At 36.4% G+C, this 21,187-nt stretch overlaps 1 protein-coding gene across 1 annotated transcript; it reads left to right on the plus strand.

Annotated features, from left to right (window-relative positions):
* The first annotated feature begins 335 nt into the window (after positions 1-335).
* Positions 336-15,342, plus strand: LOC131007992 (arogenate dehydratase/prephenate dehydratase 1, chloroplastic-like). Its single transcript, XM_057934899.1, has 6 exons — positions 336-470; positions 1,051-1,128; positions 1,195-1,284; positions 1,376-1,443; positions 14,691-14,772; positions 14,960-15,342. Exons 1-6 carry the CDS (start codon positions 336-338, stop codon positions 15,014-15,016), a joined length of 510 nt encoding a protein of 169 aa, XP_057790882.1. The 3' UTR covers positions 15,017-15,342.
* Positions 15,343-21,187: the final 5,845 nt, after the last annotated feature.

The following is a 21,187-nucleotide window of genomic DNA, read 5'->3' on the forward strand; positions in this document are numbered from 1 at the left end:
AAGAAATTGTTTACGGTATTTATTTACTATAAGAAATAATTTTTGCATAACTTAAATGTGGAGGGGGTGAATTCGACAATTACGAAAGTGACGTCAGTCACGTTTGGATCGACGAGCACTAGCAACCTGAAACCACAAGCAACGTTAGAGCCCTCCGAAGAGCACCGGTGGAAGTGTCGATGGAAGGGCCTCCGACACTCAAGTCAGTGAATCGATATAAATAATAGACATAAGTAATGTAATGCAAATAAATAAATGATAGAAAAGAGATAGCAGTAAGTGGTATATCTGGAAGATCGGGGTGTCCCGGTGATCGGAGTTAGAGATATTGAGCTATGTGGAGTAAAGGGCGACAGACGTCTGGGCTAGCAGGGCTAATCGGGCGATCGGAACCCTCGAGCATTGTGAGCGTGGAGGCGGAACAGAAGAGCGGGGAATGCGAGAGTGAGAGATTGTGTGCGAGTGCAAAGGTAGATACGAGTGATTGTGGATGATCCGATTTCATTAGTGATTTGGTGTATATATATATATATATATGTGTGTGTGTAAAAATGAGTGGTTGTGGTTAAAAAAAAGAAGTGGGCCTGTATCCCAAAATGGAAGTGATACACTCTTTTGGGACGGACGAAAATGAAAAATGTGATACACTCTTACGGGACAGAGGGAGTATAACTTATTCTGACATTGTTCTTCATGTGTCCTATTTCTGCCTTTGTATTTCCTTAAAAAGTAAGTAGCACCAAAAGAATATCTTATATCGATATTTCTCTGACACAAAGTCTTTTATTTTATTGAATAATTGTGTAAGGACATGTTCTGGTAGATAATATTGAAAACTACCTGGAGGATTCCACAAGGTAGTTTTCAAGCCATACTGCAAGATGAGAATGGGCTAAAGCATAGCCTTATCTTATCATGTAGGTTTACCACGTGCACTTTCATTTCCGAAACTTTTCCTGATCTGTTTTCTAACTTTGCTTAGGTAAAAAGAGAATTATAATTGTATGTCAAGTTTTTCTTCATTAATTTAGTTGAATTTCAACCTAACAGGATGATTCTGACAACGTTACCCGTTTTCTGATACTTGCAAGGGAACCTATAATCCCAGGAACAGCTAGACCTCATAAGGTATTTCTCTTTTAATATGGCTCAATTATTGCTATATGTTTTAATGACTCTATCCTATTTTTCTAGACTAGCATTGTCTTCAATCTGGAGGAGGGCCCTGGAATTTTGTTCAAGGCATTGGTAGTGTTTGCTCTAAGGGGCATTAATTTGTCAAAGGTAATTTTATATGACATCTTGGGGTCATTTGTTCCTTTTCATGATTATTAACATTTTGTAACTGATTTTTCAATATGGAATTAAACTATAGATTGAGAGTCGACCACAAAGAAGGCGGCCTTTGAGGGTTGTTGATGACTCTAACAAGGGAAGCGCCACGTGAGTATCTTTATTTCTTAACTAATATATAATTTTCATGTGGAGTGAGATCCCCCATGCGTAAGCTATATATTGATTGAAACCTATTTAATTAACCGTGAAGCATATAAATAAAGTAAATCTATAAAGAAAAAGATCTGAAGACCAATCCTTCGGCTACGAGTTTCTATATTATGGCATATAAGAATGGGCATAGAATTGAAAGCTTACCGCTAGAATACACAGTTGATCAATTTTGTTAGGTGCGTGATAATAAATTTGCTTGTAAGTAACTTTCTCCTCCTCAATGATTGATGTCAGATTGCTTATTTGGCAGTCGAATTTCTATATCTCATTCTTGAAGTAGCTATTATCAAGTGGGAGGCATGAATTTGCTCTTGTTTGTGATTTTGTGATATCCCCCCCCCCCCCCCCCCCCCCTTTTTTTTTTGAGCACCTAAAGTTCTTAATTTGACTTTTTCTTTTGCATTTGTTTTCCTTTAGTTTCCATTATAGAAGTTTGAGACATCCTCCCAATATTAAATTGGTGTTTTGTTGAACAATGTTTCTTCCACGATAACAAGTATACATGACATTTAGAGTTTCATTCCATTTTTTGTTCTTTTTTTCAACAATCACCTTTTCATCAAGCATGAAAAGGAATTTTCTAGGGATCAAATATATTAGGGCAATTTGTTGTTGGTACTAAACGAAAAGAGGTGGTCTTGTGTACAATCGGGTGTACCGTACAAGTACAACTGGATTGCACTGGACCCTGACCCTGACCCGCACCCTGACCCAAACCCGTATCCTGACCTTGACCCAAACCGTATAAATAACATTGTTCTGGATGAAGGTCAATACGGTTGTATGGTACGCCCGGTTGTACCCAAATTTTTGTGAACAGGAAAATGTGGACCAATAAAATTCGTTTTGTAGTGTTTTAAAATATAACGATTGTCGTGTAAATGGATTTAAGAGATTGTTGCCGCTGTTTATGGGTTAGATGCTAATAGTTCTCTTGGTCCGGATGGATTATCTGGGAGCTTCTATCATTCCTGCTGGTTGGTGATTAAGGATGATATTGTTAAGGCGATTTGTGCTTTTTTCATGAAGAGTTACCTTCCCTCTTAATGCAATTTTGGCACTTTTGCGCTCATTCCTAAGAAGGAGAATGTGACGACGGTGGCTGAGCCTATTATTCTTTCAAATTTTTTGTTTAAGATTGTCTCTAAAATTCTGGCTCGCGATTGGGGCGGGTGGCAGCTAAGCATGTGTCCTCTAATCAGTTGGTTTCGTTGGGGGGGTGGGGGCGGTCCATCCACAACTGCATTATGCTGGGCTCTGAGGGCTTTAATTGCATGAAGAGGACAAACGAGGGCTCTAATATGGTGTGTAAGATTGATATACACGAGGGCTCTGGGATTTCATCTATCAGCTCCCCAGGGCCAATCGTTATCACGAGAGATTCATCTAATAGATTTTGACTATTTTCAGTTCTGTCAAGATTTCGATTATCTATAATGGTCAGCTTAGTGGGTATTTTGCTTGCTCTAGAGGCATTCGATAGGGCGATCCGCTTTCACTTATTCCCGTTGGCATCGCGGACGATGTCTTGAGTCACCTGCTCCTCAATTGTTTTTAATCTCGGCATCTGGTGCCTGAGTTACAACCGCGCTATTGACTTTCCCTTTCACTTGCTCTATGCCGATGACATTATCATTTTTTTGTAGGGCATCTGTTAGGAAAGCCCATGAAATCAAACATATTTTGGATTACTACGGCTCAATATCGGGTTTGCTATTGGTCACACGTCTGTCGTCTTTTTGGGAGTGCCTATTTTAATATGGCGACCTAGAGCTGGTCACTTCCATTCTATTCACGATCGCATTATTAGCAAGTTTGGGTGCTAGGAAGGCCGTCATTTATCTATGGCGGGCAGGATCTGTGAGGTGCGATCGGTTATTCAAAGCTCCGTCATTTACTCCATGATGGTATATAAATGACCTAAGTCGCTTCTCCATTCTCTAGATCACAATTGTAGAAACTTCATTTTGATAGGGCGGGTGGACGAGAAATCCTCTTGTGCGGCTAGCTGACGTCGTGTCTGCGCCCCTCGTCAGGAAGGTGTTCTACGGCCTTTTGATCTTATGAATAAATCCTATTTAATGAAGCTTGCTTGGAGGACAATTAAAGGTGAGGATTATGCTTTCTCTATTTTGCACAGCAGGTATCTCAACAAGTTCGGTCATGCAAATACATTCAAAACTCAAATCCATCTATAGTTAGGGTCCAAGATGTCCCAGTATAGGCAAAACTACTTATGTTTGATCATTTGACCCTAATTACTCACAGGGCCGGCCCTGAGGGCGGGCGGGCATGGGCGACGGCCCAGGGCCCCAAAAAATTGAGGGCCCAATTTTTTAATATATCTCATTAATTATAGGCTTTATGTATACTAAAAAAATATTAGATAACATAATTTATTGTCAAAAATTCAAAGTTCAATTTAAAATCAATTTCAAATTAATTTGATAATAGTTTTGTAACATTATTTTGAGGGCCCAAAATTTTAAATATATCTCATTAATTATGGACTTTATATATAATAAAAAAAATATTAGGCAATATAACTTATTGTCAAATTTATATTATATTAAAACTTCAAAGTTCAAATCGAAATATAAAATTATGCTGACAATGCCAGTTACTGACTTAGTGTTCTAAAATGAGCTTCTTAAATTTAAAATTGTTCAAAACGTATTTAAGATCGTCAATGTCCCTAGAGAGATTGAATGATTTGACAATATCTATATACATATATAAAAGCTCAATCACTTTCAAAAATAGTAAGTTAGTTTTCCTACCAAAAATCACCTTACTATTTTTAAAAATAATTTTTTCTTTCTATTTTTTTTCTCAATCTACTCTAGATAATAATAATAATAATAATAATAATAATAATAATAATAATAATAATAATACAAAAACGTACTAAAAATTTAATAAATGTAAATCATATTAGAAATTCTATTTTTAAGTTATATATATATATATATATATATATAATTATTTATCTTCAAATTTATATTTTAAGCTAAAGAGTTCTAAAATAAAAAAATATAAGTTTAATCCTAGTAACTGCATTAAATTGTTATAATAAAAAATTTAAATATAAAAATAATACTATATAGTAAAAATATAAAAAAACAGAATAAAATAAAAACAAATTAAAATGTTATGATTCTTGATCATGACAAATTTTAAATTTCATCTTTGCTAGGTTGTATTTGTTAATTTTATCAAAATACAAATTTTAAAATTAAACTATATATTCATTATATATATATATATATATATATATATATATGCTATTAGTACTGTGTATATTTCAGTAGAAATTTTGTATAAGTTATTTTAATATAATGTGTATATATTATATCATCTTTAATTTTGTCATATATGAACGAAATTAAAATTCAGGGCAAATTTCAGAATGAGCTAAAGTTTATGTATTTATATTGTAACTTTATATAGTTGAAAAAAATAGCAAAATTAACTAATAGTTTGTGAATTTACAGTCAATTAACGCCTAAAAAAATATATATTATGAAATGCAAATAAGTAAAAAGTAATTAAAAGTTCCAAAAACCCTTTCAAAACTAATAGAAAATGTGAAAGAAAAATATCTAGATATTTGGGTGGAAATTTTTTAAATAGATAATAATAATCGTTAGTTAAAAAGGTTTTGTCAAGATCTTGATCATTCATTTTATATCCTCCAATTATAAGATGGTTTTATCTTCATTTTAATGCTATTATCTTTATTAGAGCTATTTTATATAATAATATAAGTAACTTATAGAATTTTATTTTCTAAATATAATATTCTAAAAAATATAATTTTTTTTACCGTGCATCGCACGGGAGTAATACTAGTTATGTATAGAAAAAGAGATTAAGAGATTTTAGGTAACATGCAACTAAAAATGCTAGATGAAGTCATTTTTTATAAGTAATGGAAAATTTTATTTTTCAATATATTGAGGGCCCATTTTTATAATTTCGCCCAGGGCTTCGTTTTTCTCAGGACCGGCCCTGATCGGTTGTCAACTGAGATGTCGAATTAACGACGGAAAACTACCGTCGTCAATCTATTATTAGCGATATCTTTAACATTCCGTCATTAACTATATATTTTACCGGTGGAATTTTGGGTTTAATAATAGTTTTTCATCGTTAAGACTAGTTTTTTGTAGTGTTGATACGTAGGTTAATTTATTTAAAAGACATCCATGCATGATGAGTTTGGGAGTATTTCATGTAGAATATTTTTAGGATCATGATCACAATTTTGAAATTTGTTGGTAACATTTTCTGATTTGTTGAGGGTTATTAATAACGTAATGTTGAACTGAACTTGCAGGTTTGGTTGAAGAAGATCATGGAGATGGGAAGATGTATTTCTATACTATGATTAAGAAGATCGGAAAATCCAAGACAGATCGAAGCATAAAATCGAAGAAGGGGAATTGGAAGCCAACTCAGGCCCCAAAGAAATCAAAAGAAATCAAGGGTAGTATAAGTGGAACTATCATTGGCTACAAAACATCTTTCAAGTATTATGAAGACTAGGGATGTCAATCGGGCCAGCCCACTCGGTTTCGGGCCAGCCCATTCGGTTTCGGGTTATTTTCGATTCGGGCTAGTCGGTTTTTTTATTTTTCGGGCTAAAATTTTTCGACCCTAACCCTAACCCACTCGGTTTCGGGCTAGCCCGTTCGGGCCCACAAGTTTTACGATTTTTTTATATGTTTATTTTTTTTATAGATAATCATATACTTGTAATAAAAAATATGTCGTATTTTTTAAATCAAGACATTTCGCTTTATTTTAGATACAAAAATTAGTGTTTTTTTTAACATAAGTTTACATAATATCTAACTTTAATTTCGTTTCTGATAAAAATTGTATATAGATTTAACATAAATGGCAATCTTTTTATGACTATTATATCATAGATTTTTGTTATTAACCTTTGGAAAAAATCAAAACATATTCTACAAACATCAAAATGTTATTATCGAATTAAAAAGTAAAGTATTAAAGATTAAAAATCAATTATTAAGAATGTGTTCGGTTAATCGGGTCAACCCACTCGGTTTTCGGGCCAACCCTATCGGGCTCGGGCTATTTTCGGTTCGGGCCATTCGGGCTAAATTTTTTTCGGGCTAAAAATTTTCAGCCCTAACCCACCTTTTTTATCGGTCTATTCGGGTCGACCCGTCGGTTTCAGGCTTTTTTGACATCCCTAATGAAGACAAGAAGAAAACCCAATGGCTGATGCAAGAATACAAGCTCAACACTTCACACCATTCTTCTCGACAACTTGTGCTCGCAGTAGTCTACTTTCATCCCCAGAAAAAAGCAGACGACAGCGACGACGACTGCTGAACTCAACCACCACTTTAATCTATGATATGATGGCTTGCACAGGGGTGATGATCTAGTTAGGATGCCTCTGTTTTTGCTTGATCACCTTTTTCTTTTTCTTTTTTTTTCTTGTTGGTTGTTTCAAACAAAACTTTTACTAGTTATGTATATATTCAAGAAAATCACTATGAATGTAAATTAGCTCATGTTTGTCATTTCTTTGAAATGGTATAGTATACATGAGTGGATAAGATACAAATTACAGGAACCAAAATTTATAGATACAAAACAACATTTTTCAAATAGTTTGCCAGTATTAACAAAATAATGAAAAAATTAACACCACAGAGAGACATTCTTGAAATAATGAAGAGTAACAAAAATTAGAGAAATTAAGGTCATCACTTGTCTCCTTCCCCTACTTCCCTCGTATAAACAGGCATTTGCCATATTTTGGTGTTCTTTCTGGGAGGCTGAGATCTGTATCGTCTTCTTTGAATGTTCAAATGAAGCTTTTGGCTCCCATCATAATAAGCCTCTCCACCATGAACAGTTGGTAATTCTTCTCATTTATTGGATCCAAAAGATTGCTGTAATTTGATGAATAAGCCAATTTGTACCGGCAAATAGACGAGAATTGAAGAGGGCTAGATGCGAGAATGCATCTTTCGCAACTGCTGCTATGCGAATGAGATGAAAAGAACTCATTCTTGATTAGAGTTCAGCAATGACTCTACTATGAGTAAGGACTAATTCGTGGCTTCAAAGATGACTCTTTGGCCTTTAGACTCGCTTCCGCGACTTCGCCCTTTAAGTGTAAGTGACAAGGGGGTGAGAGAAGGAGTAGTATAAGAGTGGCTCGGTCATCGATAAACCTCTCCTTATTCATTCTATAGGGCGGGGCTGCGGACCAACAATCCAGCAAAAGGGCTGAAAAGCTCCTTTATAAAACCTTCCCCTTTTCATAATAAATTAAAATAATAAGGTAAGCATCAAAGCCCAGAAAACCCAACCTATACAAAGAGCTCTTTTCAGCCCCTTATAAAGTATAAAGGTAGCTCAGTCGAATATGCATTAGAGAGCTCTTCGAGCTTCCTTGCTTGCATCCTTTTGATTGCTTAGTATCTCCTCCTTGCCGCACTCTTCTGGCACAAAAGACTAGACTGAATGAAGGATCGAGGAGCCAGGCAGAGGCTAAGAGGTGCCACTTCGTCACTTATGATCTTTCTTGTCCGAAGTTTCCCGATGGTGTTGTTCCATTGCCTCCAGCCAAATGCAAGACACGAGTAGAAGGGGCAAAAGATAGGATTTGACATCCCCTGATGGTACTCTCCAAAGTATGTCTTTTTAAGAATCCATAGAGATGGGGAATCGATCTAGTCAGAATTTATCTACATTGCCCTAAATTCGATTTAATAATCGCTAGAATCCTGGGGCATGGAAGCCTTGACATGCATTCTGAAGCCCTAAGGGCACGTTCAAGCATGATTCAAAGAAGGTCTTCTTCGTCATAGTACAAACATCCATCCTCTTTCGACCATCCCGGCTAATCTGCTTGAGAGACTCTCAATGGCCTCTGTCATGCCTTATTGCAGACCTTGAACTTACTTCTGCCGCCCCCTTTGTGACAACTTCTCCCTGTCTTTCCTTTTCTGACTGAGGGAATTCAGTTGTTTCCCTTTCCCTCCTTCTGAGGTTCAGGATAGTGAGTTCCATCAAGGCCCTTGTCAAGAAGAGGGGACTCAAAAGCATACTTGAGAAGAGCAACTTTCCTTGGGTAAAGATCTAGACTTCAACTATCATAGTCAAAGTAAAGGAGGGATTAATGCTTGTCTTCTCTTTTCCCTTGGTTTTTGTGAAGTTTACTTCCTTCTTTCTTCTGGTAATTGGCTTCGTTAAAGCGTTGATTTGGTCCTTGCTTTCTGGTTCGCTTCGCTCCTCCTGAGTTTAGGAGTTTCCTTTTTCCAACCAGTCGGGGGAACCCGTAGCCAAAGAGTTCATAGTTCTATCTGCTCAGTAGAATTCCCTGATTTATTCTTAGTTTTAGGGGATTGCTTTCGAAGAGGGGTCAAGGCTTCTCAAGTATTTCTTTCTCTGGTTTCCTTCGCAGATTCCCTGTCAAGTTAAGAAGAGAGGACAGAGCTTCGTAGACTGAACTCCTTGTCTTTCTTTCTGTGTTCCCAAGGACTGTAAAGTAGAAGTGAGTTTCGCTTTCGCCTAACGGCTCCGACCAGCAACTGCAAATGAACACCCACCTGCATAACCTTTCTCCGAGTCCTTTAGTTAGCTCATCACCGGTACCAGGTGTAGCTGCATCTAACAGGTGATTGCTTCGTTGCTTTCGGTTTGAACAAGTAGCTACAGGGTCAGAACTCACATGTCACAAACAGAATGGCCTAAAGGCTCCTCTTAAGGAACTCATAGCTCAGAACTCTTAGGAATACTGCTTAGCAACGCGGTTGAGGAAGGCGAAAGCGAACAAATCAAGCAAAAGCCGCCTTTTAGGTGAGGAAGGATCACTACAACTTTACTCAGGTCGGGCACTACCCAATGATCAAGTACCGGTTACAGTACAGGATACCACAACTAATTCACGACTCCTCCATCGAGCAATGAAACTCGAGATGGAACATGTATTATTTCATTCAAAATGCAACTTTGAAATTGCGTAGGTGATGGCAGAAAATCTTCAAACGGTGGTGTGATCCACACGAGAAGATACAAAAAAAAGGTGGGTTCCATCCATTTGCTGTTTCGTTCGCTACCTCAGGTCATACGCCATTGGCCCAGTTGGAGTTCTGACTATAGCTGCAATCTATCTCATATTGGGGAGAAGTGTACCGCAGTGGAGATATTGATTTGGTAAACGGATTTACCGGACCCCAGAGCTCAGACCGGCATATATTTTTTGAAATAAGAACTGGCCAGACAGCTCAACCGTTGACCAGCCAACCGGCAAATACATTTATACAGAAAGACCAAGCTGGTGTGCCACACCTTCAACTCCAACTACTACAGGAAAGATTCAACCTCCCTCTCATGAATCAATTTGATGGATCGTACCTTCCTCTTTTGGAAGTTGGAACTCCCGCCAACCGGTGACTCTGGTTTACCATTATTCTTATTTCCCCTTACTTCCTCCTCCCTATTATTTTATTAAAATAATATTCATTAAAATAATATATAATAATATAGTCTATCATTCGTGTCTCTGTTACAACACGGCGAAACTAAATGGTTCGAATGAATGAAGAGAAAAAAAAAGAAGAATGTTTAGGCTGTACACCTAATTGCTGAACTCTAATCAAGAATGAGTTCTTTTCATCTCATTCGCATAGCAGCAGTTGCGAAAGATGCATTCTCGCGTCTAGCCCTCTTCAATTCTTGTCTATTTGCCGGTACAAATTGGCTTATTCATCAAATTACAGCAATCTTTTGGATCCAATAAATGAGAAGAATTACCAACTGTTCATGGTGGAGAGGCTTATTATGATGGGAGCCAAAAGCTTCATTTGAACATTCAAAGAAGACGATACAGATCTCAGCCTCCCAGAAAGAACACCAAAATATGGCAAATACGTGTTTATACCAGGGAAGTAGGGGAAGGAGACAAGTGATGACCTTAATTTCTCTAATTTTTGTTACTCTTCATTATTTCAAGAATGTCTGTCTGTGTTGTTAATTTTTTCATTATTTTGTTAATACTGGCAAACTATTTGAAAAATGTTGTTTTGTATCTATAAATTTTGGTTCCTGTAATTTGTATCTTATCCACTCATGTATACTATACCATTTCAAAGAAATGACAAAATGACAAACATGAGCTAATTTACATTCGTAGTGATTTGCTTGAATATATACATAACTAGTAAAAGTTTTGTTTGAAACAACCAACAAGAAAAAAAAAGAAAAAGAGAAAGGTGATCAAGCAAAAACAGAGGCATCCTAACTAGGTCAGCACCCCTCTGCAAGCCATCATATCATAGATTAAAGTGGTGGTTGAGTTCAGCAGTCGTCGTCGTTGTCGTCTGCTTTTTTCTGGGGATGAAAGTAGACTACTGCGAGCACAAGTTGTCGAGAAGAATGGTGTGAAGTGTTGAGCTTGTATTCTTGCATCAGCCATTGGGTTTTCTTCTTGTCTTCGTAATACTTGAAAGATGTTTTGTAGCCAATGATAGTTCCACTTGTACTACCCTTGATTTCTTTGGGGGCCTGAGTTGGCTTCCAATTCCCCTTCTTCGATTTTATGCTTCGATCTGTCTTGGATTTTCCGATCTTCTTAATCATAGTATAGAAATACATCTTCCCATCTCCATGATCTTCTTCAACCAAACCTGCAAGCTCAGCTCAACATTAGTTATTAATAACCCTCAACAAATCAGAAAATGTTACCAACAAATTTCAAAATTGTGATCATGATCCTAAAAATATTCTACATGAAATACTCCCAAACTCATCATGCATGGATGTCTTTAAAATAAATTAACCAACGTATCAACACTACAAAAAACTAGTCTTAACGATGAAAAACTATTATTAAACCCAAAATTCTACAAAAAACTAGTCTTAACGATGAAAAACTATTATTAAACCCAAAATTCCACCGGTAAAATAATCACAGAATGTTAAAGATATCGCTAACAATAGATTGACGACGGTAGTTTTCGGTCGTTAATTCGACATCTCAGTTGACAACCGATTTTTGGATGTCGAGTTAATCCGTTGTAAATATTATAATTCCATTGGTTGATGAAATCTGCATGTAAGCATGCACACGTACACGTACGGATTTATCATGCGTTTGTTATTTTCTTTTTGCTTTTCTAAATCCATATATTCAAGAAAGTGTGGGAAGTCATCAAGATTCAAAACCCCCGTAGAATCTTTAAACAAAAAGAAAAAGAAAAAGTGAATAAAATATATATACCAGAAAGTTGATGTGGCTCGTAATCGTAGATATCTGCATGCTTGATGATCCTTGTCTGCGGAAGAGAGGCTTTAATAAACTCCAGCTGTAGGTAGTGCACGATCAGCTCCTCGTCGGTCGGCCGGAACTTAAACCCGGGAGCATAAACAGAGTTGCCGCCGCCGCTGCCGCCACCTCCGCCGCAATCTAATTCGAACGGTTGATCATAAGGGGGATAGTCTTCGATCGTGAGAGAGGCGGCGTCCAATGGCGGCAGCGGCGCAAATTTGTTGAATGGATAATATGAGGGCACCTGAGAAGCCATTAATTATAATTCTTGAGAATCAATTTGATTGTGATGCAAATTAGGTACTACTCTTTATATATTAGGATTAGTATCGAGTCCGACTCATGATCGGGGAGAGATTCAAATTAGATTAAAATTACTATAATACTGTAATTATTTGTCAACTCTAATAACCAATCATCTAAAATTTAAGCTTACGAACGTTGTAAATTCAATCTCTTGAGAAGTATCTAGAAATTTGAAATTTATATACTGAAGAATATTATCACATTATAAGTTTTAGTTTGCATACTCGCCCACTGGACCTTAGTTATAAATAGATCTGTTGGGTCAAGGCCCATCTCATCATTTGTATTCTTTATATTGAGTCGTACCGCAATTGCCACTTTGCCAGTCTCTAATAGATACTATGATATAAATAATTACTTTAAGAATTTGTCTACGGTATTTATTTAGTATAAGAAATAATTTTTGCATAACTTAAATGTGGAGGGGGTGAATTCGACAATTAAGAAAGTGACGTCAGTCACGTTTGGATCGACGGGCACTAGCAACCTGAAACCACAAGCAACGTTAGAGCCCTCCGAAGAGCACCGGTGGAAGTGTCGATGGAAGGGCCTCCGACGCTCAAGTCAGTGAATCGATATAAATAATAGACATAAGTAATGTAATGCAAATAAATAAATGATAGAAAGGAGATAGCAGTAAGTGGTATATCTGGAAGATTGGGGTGTCCCGGTGATCGGAGTTAGAGATATTGAGCTATGTGGAGTAAAGGGCGACAGACGTCTGGCCTAGCAGGGCTAATCGGGCGATCGGAACCCTCGAGCATTGTGAGCGTGGAGGCGGAACAGAAGAGCGGGGAATGCGAGAGTGAGAGATTGTGTGCGAGTGCAAAGGTAGATACAAGTGATTGTGGATGATCCGATTTCATTAGTGATTTGGTGTATATATATATATATATGTGTGTAAAAATGAGTGGTTGTGGTTAAAAAAAAGAAGTGGGCCTATATCCCAAAATGGAAGTGATACACTCTTTTGGGACGGACGAAAATGAAAAATGTGATACACTCTTACGGGACAGAGGGAGTATAACTTATTCTGACATTGTCCTTCATGTGTCCTATTTCTGCCTTTGTATTTCCTTAAAAAGTAAGTACCACCAAAAGAATATCTTATATCGATATTTCTCTGACACAAAGTCTTTTATTTTATTGAATAATTGTGTAAGGACATGTTCTGGTAGATGATATTGAAAACTACCTGGAGGATTCCACAAGGTAGTTTTCAAGCCATACTGCAAGATGAGAATGGGCTAAAGCATAGCCTTATCTTATCATGTAGGTTTACCACGTACACTTTCATTTCCGAAACTTTTCCTGATCTGTTTTCTAACTTTGCTTAGGTAAAAAGAGAATTATAATTGTATGTTAAGTTTTTCTTCATTAAGTTAGTTGAATTTCAACCTAACAGGATGATTCTGACAACGTTACCCGTTTTCTGTTACCCGTTTTCTGATACTTGCAAGGGAACCTATATTCCCAGGAACAGCTAGACCTCATAAGGTATTTCTCTTTTAATAGACTCAATTATTGCTATATGTTATAATGACTCTATCCTATTTTTCTAGACTAGCATTGTCTTCAATCTGGAGGAGGGCCCTGGAATTTTGTTCAAGGCATTGGCAGTGTTTGCTCTAAGGGGGGGGGGGGGGGGGGCATTAATTTGTCAAAGGTAATTTTATATGACATCTTGGGGTCATTTGTTCCTTTTCATGATTATTAACATTTTGTAACTGATTTTTCAATATGGAATTAAACTATAGATTGAGAGTCGACCACAAAGAAGGCGGCCTTTGAGGGTTGTTGATGACTCTAATAAGGGAAGTGCCACGTGAGTATCTTTATTTCTTAACTAATATATAATTTTCATGTGGAGTGAGATCCCCCATGCTTAAGCTATATATTGATTGAAACCTATTTAACCGTGAAGCATATAAATAAAGTAAAGCTATATATAAAGAAAAAGACCTGAAGACCAATCCTCTATATTATGGCATATAAGAACGGGCTTAGAATTGAAAGCTTACCGCTAGAATGCACAGTTGATCAATTTTGTTAGGTGCGTGATAATAAATTTGCTTGTAAGTAACTTTCTCCTCCTCAATGATTGATGTCAGTATGCTCATTTGGCAGTCGAATTTCTATATCTCATTCTTGAAGTAGCTATTATCAAGTGGGAGGCATGAATTTGCTCTTGTTTGTGATTTTGTGATGTTCCCCTTTTGTGTTATTCCTTTTCCTGTTCTGCCATGTAAAGTGTAAACATATATCATTTGTTTTTTTTCTATAAAAATATAAGCTTGCACAATGCTCTGAATTTCCACATTGTTGATCTATATTGGCAAATAGAAAATTAGAAATACAAGTTCCCAGATTGTAATATTCTGCTTGTTCCCTGAGATTTGGTAAAAAAAAATTTGAAAGACTATAAAGAATGCTGATAAATGTTTTAATTTGTTCAGTGACTTTTACTTCCGACGGCCTAGTATACTTTGCCATTAAATTATTAATCTAAATGGTCTGCTGTTAGTACATAGATTTAACAAAATGCCACCTGCAGATACTTCGATTACCTCTTTCACATAGATTTTGAAGCTTCTATGGCGGAGCCCCGTGCCCAATTTGCTCTGGGACATCTCCAAGTAAGCATTTCCTTTTCCTTTACTGTTTGCAACCTCTTAGCACAATTTCCACTTGAGCAAAGTAACATTTTCCCTGCCTATATTGTGGTTGCATGAATGTGCACAAGCTGGAGTTCTTGGCTATATATATTTTGTATGCAATGTTTACAAGTGCAATAAAGCATTTTCCTATTTTGTTGCTTCACAGGAGTTTGCAAGGTTCCTCCGAGTCCTTGGATGTTATCCTGTTGATACACTTCCATGAATGAATATGTATCTTGCCATTGTGAATGAGCTTAACTTCTGAATTCGGATGAACGGAAAAGTCTCTGTCAGAGTCCTGTAGATGCAGGGACCAAGAAAGACTCGCTTGATCCTGTGAAATGTTCGTATGGTTGAAAGTGTATTATCTGGCAGGTATCTCATATCACCTGACCTTTCAGGGCATATGCTATCTTCAATCCCATAGACTGAAACTGTGAGATTTTTGGTTTTATAGAATGTATTGGCCTTGTAAATGCTGCATAAAATGTAGTCATATAGTAGTGTAATATCATTGATTATGTGAATGTGAATGTGAATGTGAATGTGAATGTGAATGTGAATGTGCATGTGCATGTGTGTTTTTGTAAATACATTAGATTTATATTATGCCACAAATTTCATAGGGCCCTTTTTGTTTAGCTATGGCATGGCGTATTGCTTGATCTTTTGCCTTTGGAAGTAATAGCCTACTTTTGAAGTTCTTAAGTTTTTGTTTTTTTGAGCACCTGAAGTTCTTAATTTGACTTTTTCTTTTACATTTGTTTTCCTTTAGTTCCCATTATAGAAGTTTGAGACGTCCTCCCAATATTAAATTGGTGTTTTGTTGAATAATGTTTCTTCCACGATAACAAGTATACGTCACATTTATAGTTTCATTCCATTTTTTGTTCTTTTTTCAAGTATCACCTTTTCATCAAGCATGAAAACGAATTTTCTAGGGATCAAATATATTAGGGCAATTTGTTGTTGGTACTAAAAGAAAAGAGGTGGTCTTATGTACAATCGGATGTATCATATAATTGGGTTGCACTTGCACTTAGGCTCTCACCTGCACCCTGACCCAAACTCGTATCCTGACCCAAACCGTATAAATAACATTGTTCTGGATGCGGATCAATTCGGTTGTATGGTACACCCGATTGTATCCATGTTTTTGTGAACAGGAAAATGTGGACCAATAAAATCTATTTTTTAGCGTTTTAAAATATAACAACTGTCGTGTAAATGGATTTAAGAGATTGTTCCTGCTGTTTATGGGTTAGATGCTAATAGTTCTCCTGGTCCGGATGAATTCTTTGGGAGGTTCTATCATTCCTACTGGTAGGTGATTAAGGATGATATTGTTAAGGCGGTCTGTGCTTTTTTCATGAAGAGTTACCTTCCTTCTGGATACAATTTTAGCACTCATTCCTAGGGATGTCAATCCAACTCGAAGCCCGTGGGGTGGCCCGATTAACTCGTTAATCCGAGAGGTTTAGGGTTAAAAATTTTCAACTCAATAAAAATTAATCTCGACTAGCCCATAATCGACTAGCCCAGCACCCAATAGGGTTGGCCCAACTAACCCAATAGGTTAGCCGGAAACTCGAATACTTAACATAAAATATTTAGATATAAAAATTAAAAAATGATAAAATATTATAAAGTCTCATCATTTCACTTCTATGTATTTTTAATACAATACTTAACATGAAATATTTAGATATAAAAATTAAAAAATAATACTTTTTTAATATAGGGCAAATATCATGAAAATCCCTGAAGTATATCCACTTGATCAAAACTACCCTGAAACTTTTGAAATGTTCTCTAAACCCTCAAACTATCAAGTTTTTATCAAATATATCCCACATCTATTTTTCGGTTACCAAAAACGTAATGTGACTACTGGCTTGCCGGATACCATAATATAATTTATATTCTATTTTTCTTAAATGACATGGAAAAGCGATTTCGTTTAGTACCAATTTCTATCGTGTTTATCCATAATTCTAGGTTATTAGCGTAATTTTCAAACACGATAAGAGTGAATTTTAAATTTCAGAGTGAATTATTTTAAATGATATGGTACGAAATGATGTCGTTTTTACCATTGCATTTTTTAAAAAATAGAATATAAATTACATTGTGGCATCCAAAGAACCACATCACATTTTTTGTGACCGAAAAATAGATGCGGGATATATTTGATAAAAACCTGATAGTTTGAGGGTTTAGAGAACAGTTTCAGCGTATTTTTGATAAAGTGGATATACTTCAGGGATTTTCATGATATTTACCCTTTATATATATATATATATATATATATATATATATATAGGGAGAGGTTCAAGAAAGAACCATAAAAAAAAGAAGACCGGAGAACCATTTTCAGCCATTCGATCATCAAGATCTACGGTGGATGCATCATCTTGTTGGATGAATGCAGATCCTGGGTTCGAATCCTGAAGGGAACATTTTTTTTTTTTAGTGCATTAATTTTAATAGCGAATGCATTAATTTTTACAGTGGATGCATTAGATTTGATGGTTCTCCCGTTCTCACAAATAATGTAGTTCTCTCTAGAACCACACCCTATATATATATATATATATATATATATATAGAGAGAAGGGTTCAACAGAGAAGCTAAATATTGTGGAGAATAGAGAATTCGCAAAATAAAAACGAACAGATCTATAGTTTTAATGAACAGATCAATGTTCCGCATGAACAACAATTTGCCCCGGGTTCGAATCCTGCTGGTGGCGAGTTTTTCTATATTTTTATTAAATACGTCTGTTCATTACTTATGTTGATCTGTTCGTAAAATATATAGATTTGTTCGTTCTCTCGAAAAAGATAATTCTCTGTTGAACTCAACCCTATATATATATATATATATATATAGGGTCAAGTTAAACAGAGGATTATTATATATTTCATTTTGAACAAGTCTATACATTTTATGAACATATCAACATAACTAACGAACAGACGTATTTAGTAAAAAAAAGAGAAAAACTCGCTACCAACAGGATTCGAACCCGGGGCAAATTGATGTTCATGCGGTACATTGATTTGTTCGTAAAAATTGTAGATCTGTTCGTTTTTATTTCACGAATTCTCTATTCTCTAAATATTTAGCATTCTCTGTTTAACTTATATATATATATATATATATATATATATATATATATATATATATATATATAGGGAGAGGTTCAGGAAAGAACCATAAATAAAAGAAGACCGGAGAACCATTTTCAGCCATTCGATCATCAAGATCTACGGTGGATGCATCATCTTGTTGGATGAATGTAGATCCTGGGTTCGAATCCTGAAGGGAGCATTTTTTTTTATTTTTTTGAGTGCATTAATTTTAACAGCGGATGCATTAATTTTTACAGTGAATGCATTAGATTTGATGGTTCTCCCGTTCTCACAAATAATGTAGTTCTCTCTAGAACCACACCCTATATATATATATATATAAAATAAAACACTCAAGAGTGAGGGGTTAGATAGACCCCCAACTAGTAAATAAATCAAATCAACTAGCATCTCATACATGACGCTGCCCAAAACGTTGCATCTTTATATATTTATTATGTAAGTCGATGTTGAAATTTTACATATTTATGCGTGTATTTATTTATTACAAATATAATATGGTCAATAAAAATATATTAGTTAATTTTTTTAAAAATAAAACTTTTAGCTCGACTAACCCGATGGGCTAGCCCGAAATCCGAACATTTAGGGTTAGGGTTGAAAGTTTCTAACCCAATTTTTTTTCAAACCGTTTAACCCGTAAATCGATAGGGCTGGCCCAAAATGCGGTGGGTTGGCCCGATTGACATTCCTACTCATTCCTAAGAAGGACAACGTGACAATAGTGGCTGATCTCAGGCCTATTATTCTGTCAATTTTTTTTGTTTAAGATTGTCTCTAAAGTTCTGGCTTGCGGTTGAGCCAGGTGGCAGCGAAGCATGTGTCCTCTAATAAGTTGGTTTCATTGGGGGTGGTCTATTTATGACTGCATTATGCTGGGCTCTGAGGGCTTTAATTGCATGAAGAGGACGAACAAGGGCTCTAATATGGTGTGTAAGATTGATAAACGCAAGGCTTTTGGCATCAATCGCTGGGATTTCATCTATTAGCTCCTCAGGGCCAATCGTTATCACGAGAGATTCATCCAGTAGATTTGACTATTTTCAGTTCTGCCAAGATTTCGGTTATCCATAATGGTCAGCTTAGTGGTATTTTGCTTGCTCTAGAGGCATCCGATAGGGCGATCCGCTTTCGCTTATTCTCTTTGGCATCGCGGAGGATGTCTTGAGTCACTTGCTCTTCAATTGTTTTCAATCTCGGCATCTGGTGCCTATGAGTTACAACCGCGCTACTGACTTTTCCTTTCACTTGCTCTATGCTGATGACATTATAATTTTTTGCAGGGCATCTGTTAGGAATGCCCGTGAAATCAAACATATTTTGGATTACTGCGGCTCGATATCGGGACAATTCTGTAGTCAAGAAAAGTCGAATGTATTTTTTACTAATGGTGTTCTGCGTCAACTCGTTGTGCCACTAACCTTGAGCTCGGGTTTGCTATTGGTCACACGCCTGTCGTCTATTTGGGAGTGCCTATTTTTATAGGGCGACCTAATGATCGTGTTATTAACAAGTTTGCGCGCTGGAAAAATTGTCATTTATCTATGGTGGGCAGGATCTGTCTGGTGAGATCGGTAATTCAAAACTCCGTCATTCACTCCATGATGGTATATAAATTGCCTAGGGCTGGTAATCGGTCCGGTTCGGTTATAATCGAACCGATTTACCGATTAATCGGAATCGATTAACAGGCAAAGTGATAATCGAAAATCGAACTGGTTTTCAATTCGGTTAACCGATTAATTGGTTCGGTTAACCGATTAAGTGGTTACCGATTTTTAACCGATTAACCGGTTAATCTTAATAAATCTCAACAAATTGACAACATCTTTCTGCAGCTAGGGTTTTCAAAAGTTTTAGTAGCAGCAACCGCAGTACTTCTCGTCAACCGTCGTTTTTCCCGTCAGTACGCCCGCCGCCTTTCTAGGGAGACTTGATTGTATGCACTGAGCGTGGAATAATTGCCCAAAGGCATGGCATGACGCATTGCCCATCTTGATCTTGGAGCCCAGTGCATCCCAAATTTTGTGGATTTGGCATACCTTTTTCAATGTCACCAACTCGAACAACGACATCAACGTTTTGAACCAATCGCCTATGTTCTCCGACGTCTTGGAAGGACCGTCATCGCCGGTGATCTTTGAAGTCAACCAGCAATACTACCAGATAGGTTACTACTTGTGTGATGGCATATATCCGGAGTGGCCAACGTTCATCAAGAGTCCACCGATGGCGACCAATCTAAAGAGGTGAGGTTCAAGAAGATGCAAAAATCGACGAGAAAGGATGTCGAACGTGCTTTTGGAGTGCTTCAAGCTCGATGAGAAATCATTCGAAGTCCGGCCCGGAATTGGTATATTGAACATCTCAAGGACATCATGATGGCTTGTATTATTCTCCACATCATGATAGCGTCTAGTAGTGACTCGACGGAGAGTGCTCGATCAACACCACCTAGGTTCGAGGAATACGTGCAAAGAGATGCAATTCTCCGAGATAGGGCAGATACATGACATGCTCCAAAATGATTTGATCGAGCACATTTGGGCACGTTTCAGACCTCTAGGGCCGAAATAGTTATTTTAGGCTATGTTTTTTTTTGTTTTAAGTTTTATGTAATTTTTTTAATGTAATTTAAATTAATACTATTTTAATTTGAAGTAATTGTTATTTAAATTGGTGCCATTTAAATTAAATGAAAAATGAAAAAATCAAAACTAAAGAGAATGAGTACCTTACTCATAAGTGGTCCCCCACTCCATTGAGTAAAGAGCTTACTCAACCAATGTGAGTGCTCTTATTATGATGGGAGCCAAAAGCTTCATTCGAACATTCAAAGACGACGATATAGATCTCAGCCTCACAGCTGATCCCAAAAAGAACACCAAAATATGGCAAATACCTGTTCATATTTATACCAGGGAAGTATGGGAATGAGACAACTGCTGACCTTAATTTCTCTAATTTTTGTTACTCTTCGTTATTTCAAGAATGTCTGTCTGTGGTGTTAATTTTTTCATTATTTTGTTAATACTGGCAAACTACTATTTGAAAATTGTTGTTTTGTATTCATTATTTTGTTAATACTGGCAAACTACTATTTGAAAATTGTTGTTTTGTATCTATAAATTTAAATTGGTTCCTGTAATATGTATCTGATCCACTCATGTATACTATACCATTTCAAAGAAATGACAAAAACATGAGCTAAATTTTCATTCGTAGTGATTTGCTTGAA

The sequence above is a fragment of the Salvia miltiorrhiza genome, chromosome 2 (genome assembly GCF_028751815.1).
Source record: "Salvia miltiorrhiza cultivar Shanhuang (shh) chromosome 2, IMPLAD_Smil_shh, whole genome shotgun sequence".
In the NCBI taxonomy this organism is placed as follows: Eukaryota; Viridiplantae; Streptophyta; class Magnoliopsida; order Lamiales; family Lamiaceae; genus Salvia; species Salvia miltiorrhiza.